At 38.7% G+C, this 27,475-nt stretch overlaps 1 protein-coding gene across 1 annotated transcript in view; it reads left to right on the plus strand.

The window, feature by feature from the left end:
* Nucleotides 1-378: 378 nt before the first annotated feature.
* LOC139716692 (uncharacterized) overlaps nucleotides 379-27,475 on the plus strand; it is a 224,194-nt gene continuing 197,097 nt past the window's right edge. Inside the window, exon 1 of the mRNA XM_071628221.1 lies at nucleotides 379-604. Within this exon, the coding sequence (XP_071484322.1) occupies nucleotides 416-604 (189 nt within the window). The 5' untranslated portion in view covers nucleotides 379-415. The remainder of the gene's footprint in view (nucleotides 605-27,475) is intronic.

The following is a 27,475-nucleotide window of genomic DNA, read 5'->3' on the forward strand; positions in this document are numbered from 1 at the left end:
TATTACTTGTATGCAAATCTGTAGAGGAAATTTTCGTGTGCACACTTGGATTGTGATTATCCTGCTAGTGAGCATTGTATCTGCATATTTGGAATGACAGTAATATATTTCGAACATGATCATGCGATGCCTGTTTTTTTTTTTATCTGTAGTTTGCACATGGTACCCAAATGTCAAGATTCTTGAATGCATTTAATGAAATAAATTTTGTGTATTGCCAAACATACTTCCACATTTTCATGACTCCTTGCAGTACCTGAATGATGAAGAGTTCCAGTGTAAGCTTGGGTGATGCATGTACCTCCCGAATGATCTAAGACGACAACATTTGTGCTGACGTGACAGACACTCAAATACAAGGTATACAATAGTTAGGAAACAATCTGCGCCGTACGGGGTCACAGGAGAACCAGCCATGGCTTCGCAGAGAGCCCAGAGTGCAAGAGCGCCCCCACGAGACGGTGAGGGGAGCAGGCAGAGGGAAGCCCTGATGGAGGAGAAGAAGGAGGAGATGGCTGCGATGTCTAGCAGCACCTTCCTGTCGTGCCCAGATCTCCAGGCTCTGTGGAAGGAAAGAGAGGACCGAACAAGGGCCACAATGCAGGTGATTTGCATGAAGCATGTACCTCTTAAATAAACCACTAATTCCTCATGTATATATTTTGCAATTTTATATATCTCCTTTCTCAATAAAACCACGCTATATTTTACCAGTCAGAAGATGGTACACAAGTAGCTACAAACCAAGCAGATGTTACATACTTGTCTGCACATGCATCTTGGGTGTCGCTTGTTTAATGCATCTAATAGGCTGAATGCTATTAATTTCAGCTGTAGCATTTAAATGAGTAACAATATGGGGAAGATATTTGCAATTATAGAATTAAACAGTAACAAAAATAATCAAATTGAGTGGCATGAATGGGGATAGGCATTTGCTGATGATTAATGCAGCTGGCAATAATGCGAGTGAGTGAATCTTGGATTGAGGTCAAATTCTATTGATATTTCTCTCTATTCTGGGGTTGTATGAATCATTCTAGGTCGTGCTACCTGTATATTCCATGACCTTGTAAATCCATTATCATCGATCATATTTCAGCTACTCAAGTACAATTGTTGATATTAGTGATGGACTGTGCTTAGATATCTTGAAGTGTGTGACAGTGATATTCTTTCCATTGAATATTCATGCCGAGCTGGTTTCAATTATGCGTACATCTTGCTGTGTTCAGCCACTCAGATGCTGAAATTAGTGTTGCGCTTTGGCCAATGTGATGAAGACGTACATTGTAGTTTTCATCTTGTGCCCACTCTGCTTCTAATTTCATTCATAATTGACTACGTACATTAGTACGCACAGATCTTCCCCCCGCCTTTGGTTTTGGCACAGACTTCATTCAAGAACCACTTCTTTCATCAATGATCAATCAAAAATTTCTTCCCCCCCCCCCCCCCCATCAATGACCTACTTTTCCCCCCTCATTTCTCGCTCCCGATAATCTGGGTTGAGACTTGATATGAAGATTCAATTAGCATGATTGGGTGCTTGTCCTATGGAATACCAGGAACAATACAAAACAGGTGATGCAAAATGCGTGCGCATGCAAATTTTCACACACACACACACACACACACACACACACACACACACACACAAACATGCGCGCAACCGACCAGCGTGAGCTTAAAAAGATAAAAAGTCAACAGGATACTTTGCTAGATACATGTATCTCAGACCCGGGGGCATTTCTTCTTTTATAGTAAGTCCCTCAAGCCAGAAATTGCTTGATGCCTTATAGAGTGTCAGTTGGGATCTTAATTTGGATAGTTGATTTTTAAAAATTGGTGCTTTGTGATGCAAATTTGAAGTGATGTCGAGATACAATTTAGATAGTTTGGGGAAGTGCAGCACCTAGCTTGTCATAATTGGTACAAGGATCTGTAATACATGGTTCAGTGGTACATGTACTTGACAAGATGACACGAAGGTTGTGCAACGTAATTTGCCGATTGCATGTTTTTGTTTTCCTGGTATCATTATTAATGTGTCACTTGATTCTCTGTTGTGTCCTTTCTTATTCTATCTGTAATTTTGAAATGAGACGTAAATCAATGATTTTTGTCTACAGGTCTATGTATTTGCATATTACAGGGTACAGTATGTGGCATACACTCGCCAAGAATATTAATTCAGATTATGGTTTCAATGTTCAGAGTGTTTATCATATTGACCTCTACAGCTCTTCTTGAGAAGCTGTAATCAGGAATGACAGCCAAGCAAGTGATGTACCCTTCGCACTTTTAACGTTATGAGGGCAGTATTGCAGAGACTCCAACTCTCCCGTTTTCGACGGGAGATCTCCCGCCGAAAACCCATTCTTGCAAAATCTCCCGTTCTCCCGCTTGAGATTTAATTTCTCCCGTCCTGGCTCTGTGTCTCCCGTTGGACAGGGTTTCTTACTTATTGCTATTGTATGTTGACAAAATAAGCCTTAGATAGCACCAGAGAGTATGTAGAACCCTAGGAACTTTGCGCTTCGCACACATCAACTTGGAGTCTCACGTTTGCTAGGAGTTTCAGGCGGGAGAATCTCCAGATCAGAAGGTGCTTTGGGTTGGAGTCTCTGGTATTGTGATGGGTTCAGGGTCAGACATTGCTTATGGTTGACAAACGGTCATGACGCAAAATAATGACCTTGTTGTCCTGCCCTGAGGATGGAGGCATACAATATATGAAAACAGCTTTCTATTCTTTCTCCTTGTGTTCTTGCTTGTGTGAGTATTTGTTTAAATAAATCTGTGGACAACTGTGTGTGTACATGTACATGTATTTGTATGTACATGTTTGTTTTGTGTATGTGTGTGTGTGTGTGTGTGTGTACATATGCATGGTGCATGCACGCTATTTGTAGCTTTATTCATTACTGTAAAACGAGGAATTTTCGCGTGCATTGTAATTTCGCGAATTTTGCGAGCGTCAAAATTCGTGAAATTAAAGTGCATGCGAAAGTTTTTGTCTACACTACATGCATTGAACGCCAGTGGCAATTCGCGAAAATTTCATGCCACGAAAAAGGCTGTCGGCTCCAATTCGCGAAAATTTCATGCCGCGAATATATCATGTTTTACAGTATGTTGCTCTGTGAAGTACAATATATGATATTACATCCATGCACATCACATTGTGCAGGATGATTGTGGTTATAAAATGCCTTCATCTTCATCATGCCCATGATGTTGACATTTGTGATGCGTATTGTCATTTCTTCATGTCTAAAGTGTAGCAGTCATCATTTGAAGGACGCTTGTTGCGCATCATGTAGAAATATTCAGCGGCAGGAAATTTTCATTTTTGCTGATTGCAGAAATCATCATTTGTGACTGTGAATGAGAACTACTCCAGTCAGTTTGATACATCATACCTGATGGGATTGTTGCCTCCCCTATTAATGAATGGAGAGGGGGGGGGGGGGGGAGGGGAAGAGAAAAAGGAGAATTAAATTGAAGATGTACATGGGAATTTCATATAGAGACAGAGAGCAGAGATAATACCCTTACAGCAGCATACTAGATAAAAGAAAACGATACAATTGATCCTAAATAGTGGCTACTTACAAAGTGCACATTCCAGTCTAGGTCATACATGTATGTATCAAGTGCTTGTGGCATCGTTAAAATAAGTGCAATTATAATCAATTGTAATCATACTGTACTTGACTACAATTGAAACATGACAGTGTACAAACATTGTGACAAATTAAACAGTAGTAGTTTATACCAGAGCAGATTCAAATGTGTCTGTAGGAGGGATTGACATAATGAAATTTGAAGTCTGAGGTTGTTCAAAAGCCTTGGTCCCTGTATGTGTAGATGTGGAACTCTCCATGCAGTATCATTGTTTGGAGTCTGTAGGGATGTTGTGTTGAAAGAATGAGTGCAGTGTGATGGCTTGTAGGGACTGAGGCTGCTTTACTGTATGTATAAGGAAGTAGGAGCAGACATGTTTAATGTATTGTATAAGCAAAAGAATTTAAAATGCGATGTGTTTGTCGACTGGGACCAAGTGAAAACAATGGAGGAATTGTGAATTGTGGCTAGTTTTCTCTGTGTAATCTGCTACTAAAGGGAGGCTGAAGGAATGCGGGGGAGGAATATAGAGATCCAAATGAACTCTCTCATAGTCTAGAAATATCAACCTGCCCACAGTGTTGATGAACCTCGTGCATTCATACTTGTACCTCACTCTTACTCTGTGCGTGCACGCACTTCAAACCACCCACGTTGCATACCAGTAGTCCCAGAATATGGACCTGTTTTGTAATATACGTGAATGTTGTCTGCTGTTCCCTTTGCAACAACTGAAAAGGTTCATGATTATTTTTTTAAGTTTTCGTTTGTTCATGATTATTTTCTCTCCTGGGTTTAGCAAATGTACATCTGGATTGATCCACATGTAAAAGTGCTTACAAGTACACCAACATGTGACATGTACACATGGTAGACTAACTTGTGTAGTGTAGTATATTACAGTGTATGTAGGAGAAGAGAAACATATTCATTGGAAGATGCATTATGGAAAATCCTGGCTTACATGTATACATGTGTACATTACACAATGACCAAGGGATAGAGATAGATAGATAGATAGATAGATAGATACAACAGTAGATAGATAGATAGAGAGAGAGAGAGAGAGAGAGAGAGAGAGAGAGAGATATAACAAGAAATCCAAATGAATTGTGAGGTTTTCGTAAGAGTAATTCATAGTTTAATGAATATGTAAAATATGTGTATTTTTTATTTGAGTTCGTGGCAATACAGCATTGCCAAGAGAGGATCAATTGCCTTTATTGTTAATGTACCGTGAAATGCAAATACACATTGTAGAATGGTGTCTTTTATTATCTGCAGTAGATGTAAACTTATTATAAATTTTGATGTGAATTCCCATGCCTATTACAGATGTCTCTAGTACAGTACTTTATCTAGTTATCATCATACAGGATATTACCTCACCTGTATCAGAGATTCATTATATTCTTGATAAGTACCTGCTTGAAAGATTCATGCTCATATTTCTGGGTGGTTTTTGTAGTAGTCAGAATATTTTATAATCTTAGCCACGGGTAATAGTTCTGGTTGCATCTTAGGAGAGAGCCAGTTTTTCAGGCCTACTGTAGATGTACATTTTGTATGTGGAAGTCTTTGCTTCGCTCACACCGCCGCACTGCAAGCACTGCCACGGATGTTTGAACTTCTCATTTAAACTGACAGTGTTTATCTTCCAGCCAGACTGATTTAGATTACAAACACCTGCCAAATATCGTGCAACCCATCTCCTTTAGATTGAATTTGCATAAAATATGCGCAAAGATCTATCTCCTCCTGCAGTAGTACCCTGTGGTGATGATTTACCTATATCACTGGATATCATGGAATTATATTTTTATCTCTCAATTTTGAGACTAACTGAAATATCATAGGACCCTTGAAAAATTGTGTTTTATCCTGATTTCTTCTGACAAACTGAATATTGTTGTTAATACATGTTGTATGAGTAGTATAAGTTTTATTTACCTTGATTATGATCATCGTTTTTTAAGCGTTATATGATTTTTTTCATGATCTTGTTGCTATTATTATTATTATTGCTGTCATCATTGTAACTTCTGTTCTTCCTTTTTTTGTGACCTAAGAGATGAGTTTCTTGTGGAAAATGATTCCTCATATAATCCATGTTGCAATGTGGAGCTATAAATATTCTGAACATGTCCTGTGGTGCCGGGGCTGAGCATGCCACTGTTTCAATTGGTAGTATCAGCTGGCATGAAGGTCTAGAGTTTTACAATCCTCCTACAGTCTCCCTGACTGTTATTAATGCACATGATGATTGTTTTTATTCTCCTCAAGGATGTTTATTCTCGCACTCTACATTCCTCAGTTGTAGGCTTTATATTTCTTTTCTGTTTTCACATCTTTCGAGTGCCTGTTCGTTCCGCGGCTTTGTTAGATCAAATCGTCATATATTTCTTCCGGTTATCGATGTATATTTCCTCTAAACAGGTATCGGTATCTGGTGTGTGTGTGTGTGTGTGGCGGGGGGGGGGGGGGGGGGGGCGCTGTGTGGCATAGTGGATACATCCGCCGACTCCCAATTGGAGTACCCGAGTTCGATTCCCGCATAGTGCTTTTGTCCTTGGACAAGATGCTTTTACACACCATATTCCTCTTGACCCAGGTGTATAAATGGGTACCTGGAAATGCTAGGGTAATGATAATAGCAGGGCCCTCTGGTAGAGCAGTGGCAACACTGAAGAGGCTACCCTGGATGAATAAGCCCTTATCATTATTAATGATAAATTGTTATCATCCACTCAATGTCTATTGATATACAACTATACGTTCATTATAAATATTTCTTCTCTTGCTGTTTCTCTCTGTACTGCTATAGTCACATTATATATCTCTCTCTGTCTATATATATATCTTTCTATCTCTCTCTCTATAATATATCTCTCTATTTCTCTCTTGTTTCCTCTCTGTCTATACAAATGTCCCCCTGTCTATATATTTCTCTTTCCTCCCCTACTCTCTCTCTCTCTCTCTACTCTATTTCATTGATCTAAATCAATCCCGATATGTACCTCTGTCCTTTCCTTTATATCTAAATATAAAGTAGTTTTCTTCCTGTGCATTCTCAATTCTTCTCTATTAGTGTCTTTCCTTGCTGTCTGTCCCTATACTCTGTCCATTAGTGAGTCTGGATGTGAGTTTGCTTGTTGTTGCTGTTTTTTTTTGTCTTTCCAAATTTTTGTGTGCATCTTATATCCCTGAATTTGTGCCAGTTTCCTTGCTTGGTTTTGTGGCTTCCTCAAGTTCTACAGTATACTCTCTTTCATTCTCTCTTTCCTGTACCCTGTCCCCTTTTATTTTCAGTTATCCATTTTTGTTCAATGCTCTGATTTGTGCAGCTTTAACACAATGAGGACGAGACCCGGGCAGGTGTCTTTGGGAAATATGTGTTGTGGCAAAATCAGCCCGTCCTCAGTGGGTTAAGCGAGCATTATTCAGCATTATTCACTTTATTTATTTAAATCCTCTCAGTTTCATTTGGTGAATATTTACCCATCTGAGGAATAAATACATTACTAAAATACCACAAAGATATTCTGTTTCAAATTGCTAATCCTCATGTTTTGTCTTTTCTCCTATCTCCATCTTTTCTTTCTCCTCCCATCTCATCGCATCTTGCCTACTTCCTTTATTTCTTACTTTCTCTTTCTCATAAGCGGAACTTCAGTTTTGAATTTCAACCATTTGTACATCATTTTTTTTTCTTCAAACGCATCCAAGTTTCAGGGACCTAAATAATACAAGTTGTGCTTTTAATTTAGCCCCCCTACTTATATGTTGTAATTTCAATTTTTTGTACATGTACATGTATTTCGTTGTTGCTAAAGTATATATTTTGACTATCCTTATGTCATGACTAAACTTTGTGAACACAAGATGGAAATAGATTCAAATCAATCAATCGATCAATCAATCTAATATATCTCTCTCATTCTGTATAGACAATTGGCTTGGCTTTTGTATCATATTTCTCTTTCTCTCTATATACCTCTCTTTCTATATACCTCTCTTTCTCTCTATATACCTCTCTTTCTCTCCCTCTGAATGTCTCTATGCATGCATGTGTGTATATGTATCATTTTTTTGCTTTTGATTCGTATATTGTAGCTATTTTTAATTCCAGTTGGGTTTTTCTTCTAACCTTTCTCATGCATGTCCTCTTTATTTTTATCCCTCCATCTTTCTTTCTCTCTATCTCTCTCTCTCTCTGCATGTGCATGTGTCACTCGTAATGTGCCAGGTACAATTTAGTACCGTACATGTATATCAAGGCCAGTTTCAATTGCAGGCCTTGTCGAAATGGAAATGAGTCGATATGTATTCTAGCCATGGGCCTGGATTACATTAGGTGACCCAAGGCTGAGTCCACCTGTACCTGAATTGCAAAACTCTGAGCGCACAGCAAATTAGAGCACTTGAAGTAGCAGAAGTCACCCCTGGAAGCTATTTGCCACCTAAAAGGACACACTACTCGCTTGCTCTGCTGCAACACAGATAAATGCTTGTTGCATACATGCGCTTTTTAATAGGACGGGTGAAATGTAGGTCACTTCATTGCAAAGGACGTAAGAAAGATACCGGCTGTAACGCAATTTTGTATTTGTACCAGTGTTGGGTATGCTTCACGACCAATGTGCAATCAGTTATCATCTGTGACCTTTGACCTGAAAGTGAGAATGCATTTAAAGTGAGCATGGATGACAATAACTGTGTTGCTATTCGTTCATTATGAATAGATTTGTCTCCAAGGACAGTGTGCATTGCACCCTCAAATACAGATGCTTCAAATGCAAATCTGTTGATTTTTCTCTTTATGAATAAATTTATATCATTTTCCCCGGGTGGCATACAATTGTACTGTACATTCCAGATTTGATTTACATTCTTGTATGTAGCAACAGTACTGCATTTTGCAATGCTATGAACATCAAGGAATTGAAATAACAGCTGATAGTGGTTTATGGGTAGTATCCAATACTCTTTGTCAAATGCGCAGGTATTTTTTTTTCTTACTGAAGTACAGGTATGAATTCAAACTGTTGTGATATCAAATGCCATCTTTGGACTACAATAAATACTGTAGCTTTGATTAATTTTGGAAGGATGTGCAAAGCGGTGACCCAACTTCCAAGACCGCTCTCGTTCGAAGAACATCAATCCAGGGAATTATCTTTCATCCAGGTAGCTGTCCGATGCGCAGAGAAATCTTAAATCCTCGTCTAAAGTCTCGGGCATGGCCACTTTACCTCAGAACGTTGACAAATGAACAGACATGTACAATTGTCGTGTGCAGTGTTTGAATGTGTGCAATGTGTGTAATATGTGGAATGAGGAATGGTGTATACATTGGTTTTGCATGCAGTGCAGGAGTTTATCTCCAGCCTGAATTCTGATGAGATCCCGTCCTCTTGTAAGTTAATCTGGATGAAAGGGAGGGACCCTGTAACCGAGCAATCTGCCACCGAGCATATTGAAGATGTGTTGTTCACATGAAATTTGTCCAGGGCTTTTATAAAACGAACAAGTAGGTTGAAGGGGACTTGGTGAGGACACACATTACGGCTTACTGTTTCCCTGTGCATGCATCTGATTGAATAGCGTACAGCATTTGTTTGTGTAGGATGTTTTCATCTCCCCCTCCCCACCCCCCCCCCCACCCTCCCACCCCACTCCAAACTGAAATTTAGCATGGCATGGCCATCCATTATGGCTATATAGTGTTGCCTGCAGTCAGGTACGTAAAAGAGCTACAATTACGGTGCGTATCTTTTATTTATTTATCTATTTATTTTTACCTGCATACAAATTCAGTCTTATATTGCAGATGTGTTTTCATAGAAATATTGCACCTACTGTTTGTTGCATCTCATTGTAATCAAGCCTTCTTTACTTAAGAGTTTTGACATCTATTAACCCATTGAGGACGGACTGATTTTTCTATAACACGGACTTCCCATAGACACCTGCCCGATTATTCTTGGGACTTGTCTTCAACGGGTTAAAGTTCCTTTACAAGCTGCCTTAGAAAGCTTGACAGTTGGTGGTTTAATTTCCAATAAGACAGAGCCACTCTCATGATGCTTTTGTAGGGAAATTGTGTATATGTTGTTTTTAGTGAAGTTGACACACAAATTACTTGTATCCATCAGAGAACCTAGAAAACCTTATATCTTTTAAGCAAACTTGGTAACAAGTCTTTTTCTTTTCATGCAGAGAAATACATGTATAATGCTGTGTGACTTTAATCTATGAAAACTTAAGGAATTATACAGCCAGAAAAAGGGAATGGACATAAAATCAACTTCTCTGTGTACGAAGGAGAAGGTACATGTAGACTGTTTAGACACTGTTGACTGAGAAATGGCATTTTGTTAATGTTATTTCAGCTCCTTGTTTACGTTTGAAACAGAATCACAGACTCCAAATGTATTCATATCTGCCTGTAAAGTTCTACCTGTTTACATTCTAGTACAGTTTGCAAAAACTCTTTAAGGTCATTCACAAACGGTAGCATTGGGGAAAAAATAACCAACCTTGTGACAGTAAAGTTATTTAATTGCCAAACAACTGTGCCAAAAGCCATGTGAATCATCACATCTCATTTAATATATGATCTTTCAAACATAGCTTGAAGATTGGTGTGATAATTTCCAGTGAGAAAGTTCATTGACAAAAAGTGTATTGCCCAATGCCACTTGCAACATTTTCATCCCACCTTTCTAGCTGGGCTAATATTAACAAACCATTTGCACTTACTCCCACACTGGTGAGCTAATTGCATACATGCTTTGTGATACTAATATGGCAGCACAAACTCAAGGATTTTGTTGAGTCTGGTAGCATCAGAAATTTTCATATACACGGTAGTGTGAATGGAAAAGGTCAAACATCGCAAATTCTATACAGTCACAGTATTTTTAAATGTAAATAGGTCTATTAACATGTATTGAGTTTGAAACGAGTGCATTCATTTCTTCTTACTGCTGTACGTGTAGGTTGCATTTCTTGAATGATGGAACACAGGGGAAAATGCGAATGTGAATGATCTAAACACATTTACTTTTTTTTTCTGAGTGTTGAGTTTTTTAAGCAAGCTCGCAGAACTAGTGTGCTAGTCTTGTTGGTATACCTGAAATGAATGCTTGAAAAAGATCGCCACACCAAAGTAAGAAGGCGAATGGATAGCAGACACTGAAATTAAAGTTCCTGTTTACCTTTGGGAGCAGTGATTTAAAAAATGTACAAGATTACACATTTGATGCATATGTGTAGTTCTGTTGTATCACAAAACATCCTACCATATAAAATTTTTGCGATAAAGTCTAAAATATAAGGAGATATCAGTGTTTTTCTCAATAAACCGTAACTGTAGACGGTTTTAATAGTCTGGAAACATTTTTATCATAACTATTGTTCACATTTTTTTTTTTTGTATTTAACAATACTTAACATGGATTATACGGATTCAAATTTTGACAGTGGTTGTTTCTATCCCTAACTCTCATTTTAGAACTATTTTAAAGCACTAATGCTGGGTTTTTGTTTCATCTGCAAATGGAAAATTATGCCTTTAAAAGGGTAATGTCATTAAAGCAGTGCTCATGTTTTTTTTTTACAATGCAGACGTGAAGCACAGTTCTCTCTTCTTGGATGTTGGTGTCGATGCCCTTTGCCTCCCAAATGAATGTTTTTCAAGTCGGAGGAGGCAATCCCGTGTAACTTAATTATCTTTTTTTTTTCTCCTTCCGACTAAGTGCGCTAAAATTGGACTCGTTAAGCGAAAAAATGGAACTGTTTGGGAAGAAAGCGATCGGTACCGTTCTCCCGTGGTGCCCCAGTCTGTGTACAGAAGGAGCCCAGATCTAGTTTGTCTGCAGACAAAGGTAAACACAGGGGGTGCGCTAGGCACTATACCAAATTGTGCGTGCATAATGCATGCCGGCTATGCTGATCTGTCAATTATTCATGCCCCTGAGTTTCGGAAGGCTGTATTTTGGATTCATATTTGAGCATTTGTGCGTTTTTGTTTTGATAAGTGTGTTCCATGTCCCTTCGTATTCACTGCGAATGGAATTGGTACAGGCATGTGCTGGTTTTGCAGCCTGTAATTTCATATTCATAATGCATCGGTGGTACTTTGTGTTTTTCTTTTTTGTATTTAATGTATCCAGTCAGTTAAGTGTACACGCAAGGGCTGATATTTCTATTTTAGTCTGATAATAATGATAGCTAGTTTTTATATGTGCTTTTGGACTCATAAAGAATTTCAACGTGCTTCACAGACTATTGTGTTTGCCTTAGTAGAGTGTGTACATTTGTTTAATGGAGACATTGTGTAATCAATTAATACATTATATCTGTGGGATTTGCTTGTGAAAGCTTTACTCTTTTCCAACCTTCTAATGAAGTGGTTATTGTAGCTTTAAAATAAGTACTATAAGATAGTTTGTTGAGTAGAAATTTTTCTTCCTAAACTCAAGGTGTGTTTGCACTGCCTCTACCCTTTCTTTTTCTTTCGAAGTTCATGATACAATGTAGTCAATAGAGCCATGGTGAGCTGTCCGGTCGGTTAGATGGTGCTTGACCCACTAATTTTGCCTGATCAACATTGTGAGATAATCGCTGAAAAGGACGAGTCCTGCGCTATCTTTTTTTTTTTCCCTCCTATTTCGAGAAGGCCAGACTGGCCAACTGCTCCCATGGCGCCATACAAGGCTGCCTTTATTTTCCTGTCCCCCCCTCTTCCTGTTGCAGATTCTCTTCCTCCATCAATCTCTGCCTGGAACCCCTCTCAATCTTTGTCCGTTTGTCTGTCTTACTCTTTCTATATCCCTCTTTCTCTCTCTTTCTATATCTCTCTCTGTCTTTCTCTTTCTCTTTCCATCTCTTTCTGTCTCTTTGTCTTTTCTATATATGTATGTATATACATATATTCTTATATTCTAATTCATATATGTCTGTCTCTCTTTCTATATACATATATCACATACATCTCATTTTTGTTTATGTATGTCTGTCTGTCTCTCTCTCTTGATATATGTTTCTATCTGTTTGTCTTTCCGTCTTTTTTCATCTCTTTTTCTTTATATGTCTGTGTCTCTCTCTCCTGTATTACTATGCCCCTTCTTATGTTTCTCTCTCTCTCTTTCTTGTTTTCTTTCTCTCTGTACATATGTTTATATATTCATATGCATACGTCTGTCTATCTCTTTCTCTCTCTCTCTCTCTCTCTGCCCTTTTTCTCTTACACTGTATGCCTTCCATCATAATTTCCCTGTGGTCTCATCAGACATTTTTGTTAAGGTATTTTTTTTTCTGCTGTCCAAAGCGAATGGTTACGTCAAACAGAGGCAGGTGGTAGGAAAATGAAAACAGCTGGAAAGCTTCCGAGATCGCAAATCTGGAAACAAAAGAATGCCTCTTTCATGGCAATCAGGTCATTTGTAATTGTAATTCCATGGCATCCTTTCTGTAACGACCCTTTTACAGCACAGTCTGCTTGCAATGAACTATTAAGGATATGCCCAGTTTAACCCTTCCAAAACCACCAGAGTAAAAATGTCACTGGCTTCTTGTATGAGCAGGTTCGCTAATGTTAATTAGGTACATGTAGTTAAGATATTGTGGGCTGAAGCTAATCACCAGTATGAAATGATGATCATACAGACTGGTGCATTATGATGGTGATTTGGCATGTGGTTATACATGCTATTAAAGGGATCGTTATTAAAGGGATCGTGTAGTATTGGTTGAGACCTACACTGTTACTTCAGGTTTCAGACATTTATTTTTGGTGAGAGAATGAGAAACCTCTCATGAATATGAAAGAACATGTAATTCAAAGAGGGATTCAACACTTATTTGATGAAAATTGGTTTTGAAATAGCTGAGATATCCAAAACAGAGCAATCCTAATAAAGGTGGGACCCACCTTTTATCAGGATCGCTTAGATATCTCAGCCGTTCCAAAACCGATTTTCATCAAATAAATTTTGAATTCCTCGTAGAATGGTATGCTTTGTACTATTTCATAAGTGGTTTCTTGGTGTCTTGCAAAAAGTTAAAAGCCCAATCCTCATCTCTACCAATACTGTACCTTCCCTTTAATGTATCTGATCACAAGTGTTTAGCAGCGTGCAACACACATTGTGGAAGTGACATAATATTATTGCTTCAGTAAGTATGATATAGCATTGTACATTAAGTTTGTAATACAAGATGACTTCTATAAAACATTGAATTCTGCTTATGGTAATTGCTTGATAAGCAGATTGAAATATACATCCTATAGGGCCTATAGAATTATGACTTGGAATTTATTCCAATTTATCATGATCAGGTTTTATGGGAATCTTGGCATTGGTTTTCAGAACTCATTGTGGACATGGAAATTAACTTATCAGCGCAAACTGAGGAGATTGGTCACAATCAGTCATGCATAGCAGATTAGATGATAGTATAACTTGGCCTCGTATGTGGGGGAGCTGTGGCATAGTGGATACGACTCCCACGACTCCCAATCGGAGGACTCGAGTTCGGTTCTCACTCAGTGCTTACGTCCTCGGACAAGATGTTTTTACCCACCATGTCCGTCTCGACCCAGGTGTATAAATGGGTACCTGGCAATGCTAGGGTAATACTAATGGCAGGGCCCTCTGGTAGAGCAGTGGCAACACTGAAGAGGCTACCCCAGATAAATAAGACCTTACTATTATTATTATTATTATTATTATTATTATTATTATTATTATTATTATTATTATTATTATTATTATTATTATTATTATTATTATTATTTATGTGTTGGCTCTTGTACACAGATCTTCCCTAAATTGTGTTTTTTGACAGGAATTAAAGAATAAGAAACAATGTCCTGTACATTTAAGTGTTTGAGAGTTACATTGTAATGATAAAGCGGTGATAACTATCTAAGGATGACTTCGTAAGTTGCTTAATGAATAACAGAAAGAATGATTTTATGTTACTTTTCCATGCATACTCGAAGAAAAGTTGCTAGGTAAAAAATATCATTACCTTGACGTAATGTCCAATTATCATGCAGCATGTGATGGTGATTGCATTCACTTTATTTATTTATTTTTTGGTGAAAATATGTTTAGCTTTGAAATTCCATTCATTTCTGTTTAGGTGTAATCTTAATGATACTTTCACTGTTGTGCTGTCTTCATGCTCATTTGGGTGCAGAGTATTGGAGTTTCCCTGTAATGTAGACTTAGATGTATTTGTACTCTCTCTTTACAAAGAGTAGGGATACTGGTTATTGCGCTTTAAAGGGACTGTACAGTACTGGTTGAGGTAGGGATCCTTGTTTTGAACATTCCTATAAAGTGAGATAATGAAAAGCCTCTTATAAAATATGTTTATTTGATGAAAATTGGTTTTCAAATGGCTGAGATATCCAAAAAAGTGCTAATAATAAAGGGCGACATGCCACAACTTTATTAGGATCTCTTTGTTTCACCTTGTTTTGGATATCTCATCCATTTCAAAGCCGACTTTCATCAAATAAACTATTAATACCCCCTAGAATTGCATGCTCTTTGACATCTCATAGAGTGTTTTCTGAATACCTCGCAAAACGTTAAAAGCTAAATCTACACCTCTCCCAGAACTGTGCACCTGCAAAAGGGTCTTTTCTTTGGAGAATTTCAGCAACGTTTGAACCCAGATCACATTGGCCTGTCTAAGACTGAGAGTAGTTGAGGGCAGCCAGTTTGGTTCTGGCGCTCTTGTTTGCATCAGGACGAACAGCCTGTGTAAAAAAGTGGTCAGCGATTTTTTGTGATGGATTTTTGATGGATTGTCCCGTGGGGTTTCCCGCGGAGCGCTTTTCCCAGCCATGATGATGCATCAGAAATCATGCGACGGTGTCATTGTACGCAAGCAAGCCGTCTTCACCCATGCTGCATGAGCTGCCTAGAATCCACACAGTGCCCGCACAGGCCCCACTGTACTTTGAAGGAGTCATATAATGGGCATGAAATATGTCAATGCAAGTTGGATTTTCATCTTAATCTGTTCAGGACGAGTCCCGAGTATACTGCGGCAGGTGTCTGTGGGAAATGCGTGTTGTAGCAAAATCAGTCCATCCTCAACGGCTTAAATAGTTCTGTATATTAACATGAATATGGTCTATAAAAAGTTTCCCCTTAAATACTAGTAGATTGTATAGTTTGCGGTTTGTTTAATGACATGAAATTAAGAATTCAAATGAAAAGAAAGTACTCTTTGTACATCTCTGGTTCCCCTTTCGAGGAGGCAGTCCCCTGAGATAGAAAATCTCTGTACATTTAGTTCTCAAATCATTTGGTATCATTTGCAGGAGAGCTCTTACTTCTACCTGTTTGACATTGGTGAAGGACTTATTGTTTTATGCTAAAGGGAGCTGTTAACCCAGTGAGGATGGGCTGATTTTGCTACAACACATATTTCCCATTGACACTTGTCCAATATACTCGGGTCTCATCCTGAACGGGTTAAAAAAAAGAAAGAACTTAAGTATTCAGCTGATTGCACTGATCAGCAACTCCTGTCTTTGCATGTTTACATTGTCAGTATTCACTCATTCATTATTTTTTTTAAACTTCCAACAGAAACATATTACATTTTACAGAAATTGACTACATAGATTACATCACAATGCAGAAATTGAACACATAAATTTTATAGAAGTGGAATACATAAATTACATCACATTGCATAATAAAATGCATAATTGCCAATACTGGCAACTAGGTGGACAACATAGTAGGCCAAGGTTTAAAACATCTAGTATGTGATATACATGGTTCAAAACAATTAATCTACAATTTGTAGTGATATACAAGTAAGGCAAAAAAAAAAAAATGTTGCATTGGCGTAACCCGCCCGACCCTAAAAATTCCGCCTACCCTATGTTTGTTTGTTTTTTTTTGCTATCGATATCAAGCATCTTGTTGATTGTGATGGCGATCGCAAAAACCCGGAATTGTTTTGGACAGAACCCGCTGCACGCTGCGCTATGTCGTACATACATGTAGCTAGCTTGCTGCGTGTGTGTATGTGTGTACAAAACGGCTCTGTACGAGGAAGAGATCTAGCGCCTCGCTTGATCAGTACGTCGTCTGTTTCCAACATGGACGCGTACTCTATTAAGATTACTGGCATGCTTGGGCCTAAAAAAAGTTCATCGTCCTATGAAAATGCGACAGAGATGCCAGGCTTGGAGATGTCATTCAGGGAATAGCTGACGTAAATTGTGACACTGCTCCAATACTTTTCTCTGTGCAAGCGTTTAGCAGTGATGGAGGGTCCTTTTTGGACATTTTGGCGATGGAAAAGGTGTCTATCTTGGACGACTTCGGTTATCGCTTCATTGTGGGTTTAATGCAAGTTCGATTTAGGCAAGGTTCACTGTACTAGTTTTTTTTTTTTTTTTTGGGGGGGGGGGGGGGGAGCGATCGCCGACAAAAAGGGGGGGTACTCGAGCCGGGGGAGATTTTGGGAGGGATTTATTGGAAAAAAAGAAAAAATCCCTACCTACCTACCCTATTTTTCAGTGACCCGTTACTCCAATGCAACATTTTTTTTTTTTACCTAACTTCATAGATTCCACTTGGGACAGCAGCTATCCATTAATGCTCCAAAAGACATTTTCAAAGATATTTCAGCTTTTTGCAATGGGAAAATTTGATGTCTCTGTAAGATATGTGAAAATTACTTCAGAGACCAAAGAGTAAAGAGTGCATCAGTGAGGCATAAAAACTCGTCTCATCAGTCCACCATGTACTGTTTGTTTGTGTGTGTGTTTGTGTGTGTGTCTCAGTATTGTGGCATCTACAGTTGGGCAGTGGGTGTCCCTCAACCATGCTATGGGACATTGGGCACATCCCACTCTATATTTCCTTTCCAATCAGGGTGCCACCATTTCGTAAATAGTTCTAATATCTGACCAATGGCAGAACCTCCGCTCGTGACAGCCATTCAGACGCTACATGAAAGGCCAAGTGATTCGCATGTCCTATTGTAATTCAGCGCCATCATGAGACCAAAGTCATGCTGTTGGCACCTTCTTTCGTACTGGAGATCCATATATTTATATGTGTACTGTATGTTCATGTGTGTGTCTAGTGCATAAATATGCTACTGATATTCTTTATATTTCAACACGATACATCATATCCCGGCATGAACAACACTGCTGCTCAACTGACCAGAATGATAATCATACCTTCTTTATTTATGCCAAACTTTTATTAAATTCATGGTGTGTACGCGGAACAGATGTGTTGCATGTGGCTTGCAATACGTGATAGGGCTGGTCCAATGCATTTACGAAGCCTTTGCATTTCCTATGTCATTATGGTGACCAGAGGGTCATGTGCATTCTCTATGAAAATAGTTTCATTTGTATAACTGTTACATTGGGTATTAGCAAAATGTAAAAAGTGACAGATTTGTGAAACATTACTGTAAATAAAGACACAGTATCCATGAAAAGGTTGGTTAATTGCAGTTAACAATTCGCAAGTGTGTAATACTAGCACTAGCTGTCAGACAGATGCTCTGGTCTGGTGGATAAGATGCCTGTCTGGAGATCAGGAGGTCGTGGGTTTGGATCCCACTCGAGTATGTATGCCCATGATTTGTTTTTTTCATGGCTACTACTAAAAACACTGATCAATTCAGTGCTTATGTATTGTATACGTTGATGTAGGGCAATTTTTCAATCAGTTGCAAATCACAAGTGTGTATAACTTTCACATGGACACAACCAAGGAGCAGTGGCTTGTACAGTCATATTTGATAGAAGGCATTTACAAGCAATTTTTTCCATTGTAGTAATGATTCTTCTATCTCATGCATCATATGTATATTCAATTTGAACTTGCCCAGCAGAAAGACTCTTTTTTTGTATGTGTGTGTGTGCACTGCAGCCACCATAGCACAGTGAAATTTGCCTTGCATTAGGCTTGTCTTTTGCCCTTTCCCCGCAGCCAATCTACAAAGAGACAAACTTCACAGAACAAGTGTCTCTCTCTCTCGATCTACCCGAGAAACTACAGTGTACAAGCCTGTATCGCAATGATTATTTCATCTTTTAAGACTTTGGAGAACGGGGGGCCCTTATTGCATACCGAACAGCCATGTTGGCGCGCGATCAGTGGTTATTACCCAAGGTAAAATGCGCTGATTCAATCAATTTCTCCCAAGGTTTTTTTCGGCATCTTCCACAATCTCACTGCCCCCCTTTGGGGGCCCCCTGTACTTTTGCCCTCTCTTCCCCTCCCCATTAGTCCATGCTAAGATCGGAATTTCCATCCAAATGACATCTTCTAGTCCTTTTGATTCAATGTGTACGAGCTGATTTGGCATGCTTGGTCGTGCTGTGTAAATCGGTAAATACTATTCAGTGAATCTTGGCTTGATACAATACAAAAAGGGCTCTGTACTGCAATCTGAACATACTTTCATGCAGTGAGTGCTCAAAAGATGTACATTTATAGTTCAATCATTTATTTAATCTCCAGTTTGCATTTTATATAGTTGATCCAAATCCCACTTTTTAAGCATGAATTTTTACGTTCTCCTGCATCAGAGCCCACACTCAGTAGAAATGACAGAGAAACCAAAAATGTCATACTAATATGGGAGAAGATGCAGCTTCGTGCATCCTGTGTTTCAATAATCCAGCTGTTGCTAGAAAGTTTGAAAATCTCTGAATAATAGTATGTTCAAGTTTCTGGATAATTGTTCTCAGAGCTCCAAGTATGTAGCAATTTTTCAAATCCACCTCCATGTACTAAGTGTATTTTTTTAATACAAGAAACTACTTTTCATTCATTAATTGCTGCTATGTCAGACAAGGCTAAGACAAGCTATCTGGCCAACAGGAACAATATTATGCTTGTATATATTATAAAGTCAACTCTGGCTTTTACTATTTGTACTCCTAATTCCATTATTTTTATGTACATCATGATTATTTCATAATAATTTGATTCATTTTCACCCCCACCACCACCCCTTCCAAAAAAAGCCCATTATAATTCAGTGCCTCTATCAGCCTAGCACCTATCAGTATTTGCATTACAGAAAACATTTCATGGTTTGCTAAGTTGAACAACCCTTTAAGGGATATCATTAACTTTTTTATTTTGTTTTAGAAAATGAACTTTCAGAAAAAAAAAGAATTGTACATACTTCTGTAAGTCAATAGGATAGTTATTAGTGTACTGTATAAACAGTGACATCATCACCAACTATCATTTCAATTATAATATTGTCACCAATTTCATTATTTCGTGAAATTTCACTAATTCATAACTTTCATATTTCACAGTCAATTTTAGTTACACTTTCAATGCACTATATGTCTGGTTTTGAAATCTGTTGAAGTCAGTATAAATATAAACAAGATTTATCCTTGAACATCATTATGAGACATTACCTCTGTGAAAGCATCTCAGTGACCTGTAAAGAGCATACATATTTCAGTGTTTTGTTTTGTTTTTGTTTTTAAAGATGAATACAACAGGTGGTATGGGAATGAAGTCACCCTCCACAACCTATCTTTTCCCCTTGCCCCTACCTCTTCCCCTCCTCCTCCCCCCCCCACCACTCCCCTTCTTCCTAAACCATGGGTTGTCCATTGGCACCCATTAGTTTTCAATTAGCATGCGCAGGTCACTTGTCGTTAATGGTGCGTTCGGGGGCTCATCAATCAAAGCCTCTCTCCCCCTTCCTCCTCTTCCTAACCCCATGTCTATGCCATCAATATCGTCTTCCCTGTCTTCTTCGTCTTCTTCAGGTGCGCGTGAAACTGACAGCGTCCCATCTCTCTCCATTATTCACCAAGTGATAAGAGAGCTCCATATATGTAACCACCCGTAGCAAAGCGCGCGGGTCACCTGTCGTGTACGCGTACTTCCCCCTCGAACTAGGTCAAAGTTCTCCTTGAGTTCGTCCGTTTTTCCCTCACGGTCTGCGATTTCACTTTAAAGTCATCAAATACGTGTATGTTCGTACATTACCAATACTCTTTTGAAACTCGTTAAGACAGGCTGATTTTGCTATAAAACACATTTCCCATAGATATCTGCCGGAGTATACTCGGTACTGATGTAGTTGTCAGTGGGTTAAACACATTATGGGGGGTCTTTCTAATTGATTGCTTGTTTGAATTTTTGATATAGTTTTTTCTTACTAAGCTGTTCTAAAAGATCATTGTATTGGGGGTAATGCACATTGGAATATAACCTATATCCATGAAATGTACATGTACTGATAACCTGTGGAAATACCCAATTATGCATTATTTTGTCCATGGTTGAAAATTACTAATTTTCCTCCTGAAAAGATAATATTACATATTTCATATTCTGTCAATGTTGTTCTCAATCATGATTTCAACCACTTACAAAATTGTATAACAAGTCCCATTTCATGAAATATTATGTGCACTATATTTAAGAGAATTCTAAAGAGTACCAACACCACAATAGCAGATTATGACCTGAGTACAGTTACTTCCGTCTTGGGGAAAATGATATATGCCAATAAGGTTTCAGTAATGTATATTTACTGGGCAGTTATCACGTCGTAATTTGCTTTCCCAATGATCTGCGTACTGTGATGAACCATCACTGTTTTTCGTTCACCGTTTTGGATACATGCTGGAAAGCTTTCTTCACTGGTCGGCACAAATGTTTGGGATTTTTTTATTTTTTTTATTTTCTATTTTTTTTTTGCAATGAATAGAAATTACCTAATCCCTACAGTGTCACCATGGCCCTTATGTTGGACTGGGACACATTTGCTACTTTTTGTACTCATGAAGTTGAAGTGAGCTTGTTAATCTTACAAGCTGCAGTTGCTCAATATCATAGGAATCATCTGAATGCTGATGAAATAGCTTGGCAGGTCAAGCTACGTGCCTTTGCACAAAGAGGTCAAAGAGACCTCAAGTCCTTCTTTATCAAACATACTTGCTGGCATTTGAATAACTTCTTTCCAGACTTTTCATGCATTATTCCCCTCAAATTTAATAGTCATCCAGAGTCAGTACAGGTCAATTCCACCGAAAGGTTGCATTTTATGAAAATCAAACTATTGAGTACAGATGATTAATGAAGCTTAATTAGATGATCTGGTATTGTTTACTCAAAGCAGCCTTTCACAACAGATATTTTGATACCTCATTTGTGAACATCTGTGAATGTGGAGTGGAGTTATGTCCGAAAAACCTTCATTTTTCATGAAAATTGCCAATTTTTGCAGAATTTATGTATCATTTCTGATACACTATTATGACCATAATACAGCTTGTGTAATTCTCAGATGGCTTATTTTCTGAATGTTCTTTGGTCATAGATTGGTTTTATGATGTTCTAGAACTTGTTCCGGCATGAGTAAATATTATTCTGTCAATCTCAAAATGTGGTAGTTGATAGCGTCCCATAAGTCACGTTTTTGTGTCCCATCAGTCACACTGGTTTTCCCTATCCTGCTACTGTACCAATGAGTAGATATTCATACCACTTGGCTCAGGGTAAGCACCAACCCTTTGCTACATTCAGGAAAGACAATATCTTTCCAGAGACTCTGTGTGTAAGAATATTTCAGAACTTACTTTCCCATGTGAAAAACGGTGGTCCTCAGATGTCCCATAAGTCACGACAGCAATTTTTCGTTGCTGTACGTAATGCAATGATACTTTTCAAACTAAGTATGGTGTTTTCATAAACTGTGATATGATGGATCTAACCATGAACTGAGAAAAATGCATTTGATGCAACTATTTTCTCAAAATACTGGTTTGCAATTGCTGAAAATTGTCACTTTGTCCCATAAGTCACAATGGAATTGACCTACATTGTTATTTAGCATGTTTAGCATTAAACACTCGGGATGATTCTGCCTGAAAGTGAGACTAGAGGCTAGTCGTTGACAGAGGCGGCAGACGAGTATTTACTTTCAGAAAGGTCCATGCCCACACAAGAAGGTTGTGGCAGTCTCTTTGCGGACACATTGCAGTGCTTTGTAAATGATAAACTGCGCTGAAGATGTGTGCCTGGCCTTCAGTTTCTGTTGCCATGGAAACAGAGTGTTTTCCTGATCACTGGGCCATCAGACGGACGTCCTTGCCGTCTCCCCTGTATCTGGTGTCCTCGCTTCTTAACCCCTTTTATCTATGTCATCTATTAGACTATTGCAGTATCATTTTCATGCTCTTACTGTAACAGAACCATACATACTTCTAAGTGTGTGAATGTGTGTGTGAGTGTGTGTTTGTGTTTGTATGTTTGTTTGTGTGTATGTGTGTTTGTGTGCATGTGTGTTTGTGTTAACAAATCAAAGTGAGGACCAATCTTTCTGTTTTTTGCAATCACTCTTTCTGTCCTGCCATTATGAGACTCCCACATCTTCCAACTTTCAACCTTAGATATGAACATGCTTAGTTTCCTTGGCAACTTGCTAAGCTTCTTGAAAGGCAAGTGCATGTAGAAAAGGAAACTTGCTTAAGCTTCTCTGAATACCAAGTGCATGAATAAGGAGGCACCAAATTGTGAAATCAAAAGGGAATCCATATTCTAAGAGTGCCACTATTTTATTGAAGAATAAAATGCCTGAAAAATTGATGAACAGATTTGAATAAATAAATCAGGAGTACCCTTTAAAAATTTCGCTTGGGCCATGTATATAAGTGCAGTGACAGCATGAAGACATTTGCCCAAGCTACAGTTAGCCTGTTATGATGCAAAACCTTTGCGTTGTAATACAGAAGATAGTTCAAACACTTTTGCTTTCAGCAAATGCTGGTAAACAACTGACGCAGAAGCCGCTACTTCTTTTGATGACGTATCACAATTCTTTCTTTTTTCTTTTTTTTTTTTTGGGGGGGGGATACATTAAGGAGGTAGGGCCTTGGGATGAGAGAATTTTAGCAATCAACAAGGACAAATATTACAGATACAGTATTAGAAGGGCTTGTGGATTAAGAGGACCACTTACATGTATGGTGGTGACAGAGAGAACCCCCCCCAGAAAAAAAAAAAAAAAAAACCTATCATAGGAGGTAAGCACTCATACATACTTGTGAGAACTTATTTCATGCAAGGCCTCAAGGCTTTTCTCTAGTTCTCTTTTTCATTTCCATGAGATTTCACCCGAGATTTTGGCAGTATTCTGGAGATATAGCAACCCAGAATAGTCAGATTATAAATCTTCAGTATTACTGCAACGGTTAGCTGTAAAAGTGGACATCTTCGCACACGTAATTTTTCCTGGTTGGTCTGGTAAGATGAATTTCATGTGTTAGTAATTCCGTGGAATTGGGATATCAACTACTGGGACATACGGCATGCAGAAATATTTGCGTGCTTTTATTTTTGCACTTGCTTCTGGTTGCCCAAAATGCGCAAAAATTTCCACACTGCGAAAATTTTCCACTTTTACAGTCATGCATGGCATGTGGAGTGAATGAGCTGCCAGGGTGAATGAACTTTGCTCTCTGAGCCATTTCTGCTTCCTTGTGTTTTATCACTGATCGGTGGAAAAAAAAATGACTCTATGCCACTTCCATTTATGCGGAGATTAGACTAAAGATGATGTAGCATGGATCAAATGTAATATTTTTATGGGGGGATGGGGATGAGAGATGACCTCTATCACACTTGGGAATCAAGGAAATGACCTCGTACTACAATCAGAATTATCAAATCAAATAATGGCAAGATGGACAGCGAGTGATTCACAGGATGAATGGATGATGATTTTCTTCCCTCAGGGCTCTCTGCCTGTATTTCTCATATTTTTCTGAGATGGCATCTCAAGCATGGTGATGTATTCACCATCAAATGACTGAAGTTCAAGCAATTTTCACTTGTTCCCCCTGACCTTGTCCTGTCCTTCTCTCATCTATTTAAAAGACAAGGCAAGGAGGGCAAAATGAGATGAATCAAATTCATCTTAACTAAAAAATTTTAGCCAATATATGTATTGAATAATTGAGATCATGCAGGGTAGCGCTATGCAGCAGCCTGGCTGCACTATAGGTGGGAAGGCAATTTCTCAGTCTTGACCCCCCTGACCTTGCACTCTCTTTTACTCTTTCCAAGTCTTTGAAAGACCGGGGAAAAGGGATTTGAAATGAGATGAATCAAATTCTTCTTGACCAAGAAGTTTTAGCCGATGTTCCTATTCAATAATTGAGATCATGCAGAATAGCGCTATGCAGCAGCCCAACTGCACTATCATAAATTGGAAGGGAATTTCTAAATCTTGACCCCCCTAACCTTGTACTCTTCTTCACTCTTTTTATAATTCCTTGAAAGACCAGGAAAAGGGGATTGAAGTGAGATGAATCAAATTCCTCTTGACCAAGAAGCTTTAGCCGATGTTTCTATTGAATGATTGAGATCATGCTAGATAGCGATACACAGCAGCCTGGCTGCACTAATAAAGTGGGAAGGCGATTTCTCTGTTTTGACCCCTTGACCTTGTACTCTCCTTCACTCTTTTTACAATTCCTTGAAAAAACCAGGAAAAGTGGTTCAAAATGAGATGAATCAAATTCTTGTTGACCACGAAGTTTTAGCTGATGTGCCTATTGAATAATTGAGATCATGCAAGATAGCGCTATGCAGCAGCCCGACTGCACTATCATAAATGGGAAGGCGATTTCTAAATCTTGACCCCCTGACCTTGTACTCTTCTTCAATCTTTTTACAATTCCTTTGAAAGACCAGGAAAAGGGGATTGAAATGAGATGAATCAAATTCCTCTTGACCAAAAAGTTTTAGCCGATGTTTCTATTGAATAATTGAGATCATGCAGGGTAGCGCTATGCAGCAGCCCGGCTGCACTAAAGGTGGGAAGGCGATTTCTCAGTCTTGCCAGTAATTGCTCTCTGCCCTTGGCCTTAGCTGATGCAGGAAGAGAGGGGTCAACTTAGTGAGGTAAGGGTACCGATAGGTGTAAAGAGTGAGAGTGGGAGATAGATAGATAGATAGATAGATAGATAGATAGATAGATAGATAGATAGATAGGTAGGTAGGTAGGTAGGTAGGTAGGTAGGTAGATAGATAGATAGATAGATAGATAGATAGATAGATAGATGGATAGATTGATTGCTTGGAAGATAGATAGATTAAATGAAAGGTAGACAGATTGATTGAATGAAGTATAGATAGATTGATTTATTGAAAGATAATAGATTAAATGAAAGAAAAAAAGAAAGATAGATAAGAAGTGAGAGATAGAAGAAATGGAGACAGAAAGAGTTATAGATGAGTATCAAATAGATACAGAGACATTTAGTGAGGAAGGGAGAGAGGAAGAAGAGAGGAAAAGGTAGAGTGAAGAGATAATAATAGGAAGTGTTAAAGAACAAGTTCATATAACACACACACACACACACACACACACACACACACACACATGCACCCACACGCACACACACACACAAATTATCCCTTCTGACCGCTATAAGTGGCAAGGACATTCCATACGATAGCTGCACCACAAAAGCCCATGACCTGTCAATCAAACAAGCAACCCTGAATTAACTGGCAATCAAAATCATGGGAAATATGTGTGTCCGTTTTTTAACCCATCGCAAGTCAGCATCACATGATGAAACAGAAATTTAATGTCACATGACGAAACAGAAATATATATAAGCCCTACCTAAAAATTACATCTGCTGCCCCCTCTGGAGTCCACTTAATTTCGTCTGGTGGAGTGAATATTGTATCCCTTTGAGAAGTCATCACTGTGTGGATGTGAAGATGTGCTGTAGTCATGGTAACCAAAGTCCTCATTTTAGTTTTATGAATTGGCTTATAGGTGATATTGTATTGTGATCTATTGACCGATTCGGGTTTGTTGAGGGCAGCAGACAATTTGTGGCACTAAGCGCAGCCATTAGATCAAATTGCGGTGTCCCAGCTGACCCCCCTCCTCTCCCCCACCCTGTGGGCAACATGTTTATCACGCACTTGAAGCAGGAGTACGCGCACTTGTTACAAAGGTTCGCGCAATAAGCCAGCTTTCGTGCACTCAGTACGAGACGCCTATTGGCTAAAACAATCATGCATCAGTTTTTCATTCCGTGCGCATGCTAATGTAGGGAGAGGGGTGGGGAAGTGGGAGGGGGGTCGACCGGGACACCGCAGTAATGGCGCTGCCATGCCGATAATACACATAGCGCGTCACAGAATCGGTCAATACCTGCACACTCCAGATGTGCTATTCAAGATTCAAACCTGGAAGGGTTGTACAAAGAAATTAATAAAAGTGTTGCCAGTCTTCCCAACATTCTAAATTTAGAGGAGAGATTTTCCAAGTTTAGCTCAACGCAGCTTGTGGTTTTTTGGTATCAGATTTCTTTCCTTTTTTTTCTCTAATAATATGTAGTGCCGAAAAAGAAAATCCCAAATGCATTCATTGTGAAGTGCTTGCAATACTTGTTTTTCAATTTTCCACTCCCTCCTGAATGATTTTACGACAAAATGAAAATTGGGCATTTAAAGAAAATATGCTTTGGACAATATGTTTGAGTGACATCCTGGAGACATACATTTGTATTAAGAAGCAGTGTCTGAAGGTACTTTCCAAACTTGCTCAAGTGTAAAGTTATTTCTTATGTATCATGTCATACGTAAAGATGAATTTCAGCTACTTGAGTACCTGTTTGCAAGAGTAGTAGCAGTCACAATGTAGGTGAAAAGACTGAAAAGAAAAAAAGGGGAAACCTCTCCAAGTCATGTACAGTAGTCTATGGTGTTTTGAGAAGAAGATTTGGTGGGATAATGTTATGGACATGATTTGTGGATAG

The sequence above is a fragment of the Diadema antillarum genome, unplaced genomic scaffold (genome assembly GCF_040938485.1).
Source record: "Diadema antillarum isolate AM-2024a unplaced genomic scaffold, OU_Dant_1.0 scf00000069, whole genome shotgun sequence".
NCBI lineage: Eukaryota > Metazoa > Echinodermata > Echinoidea > Diadematoida > Diadematidae > Diadema > Diadema antillarum.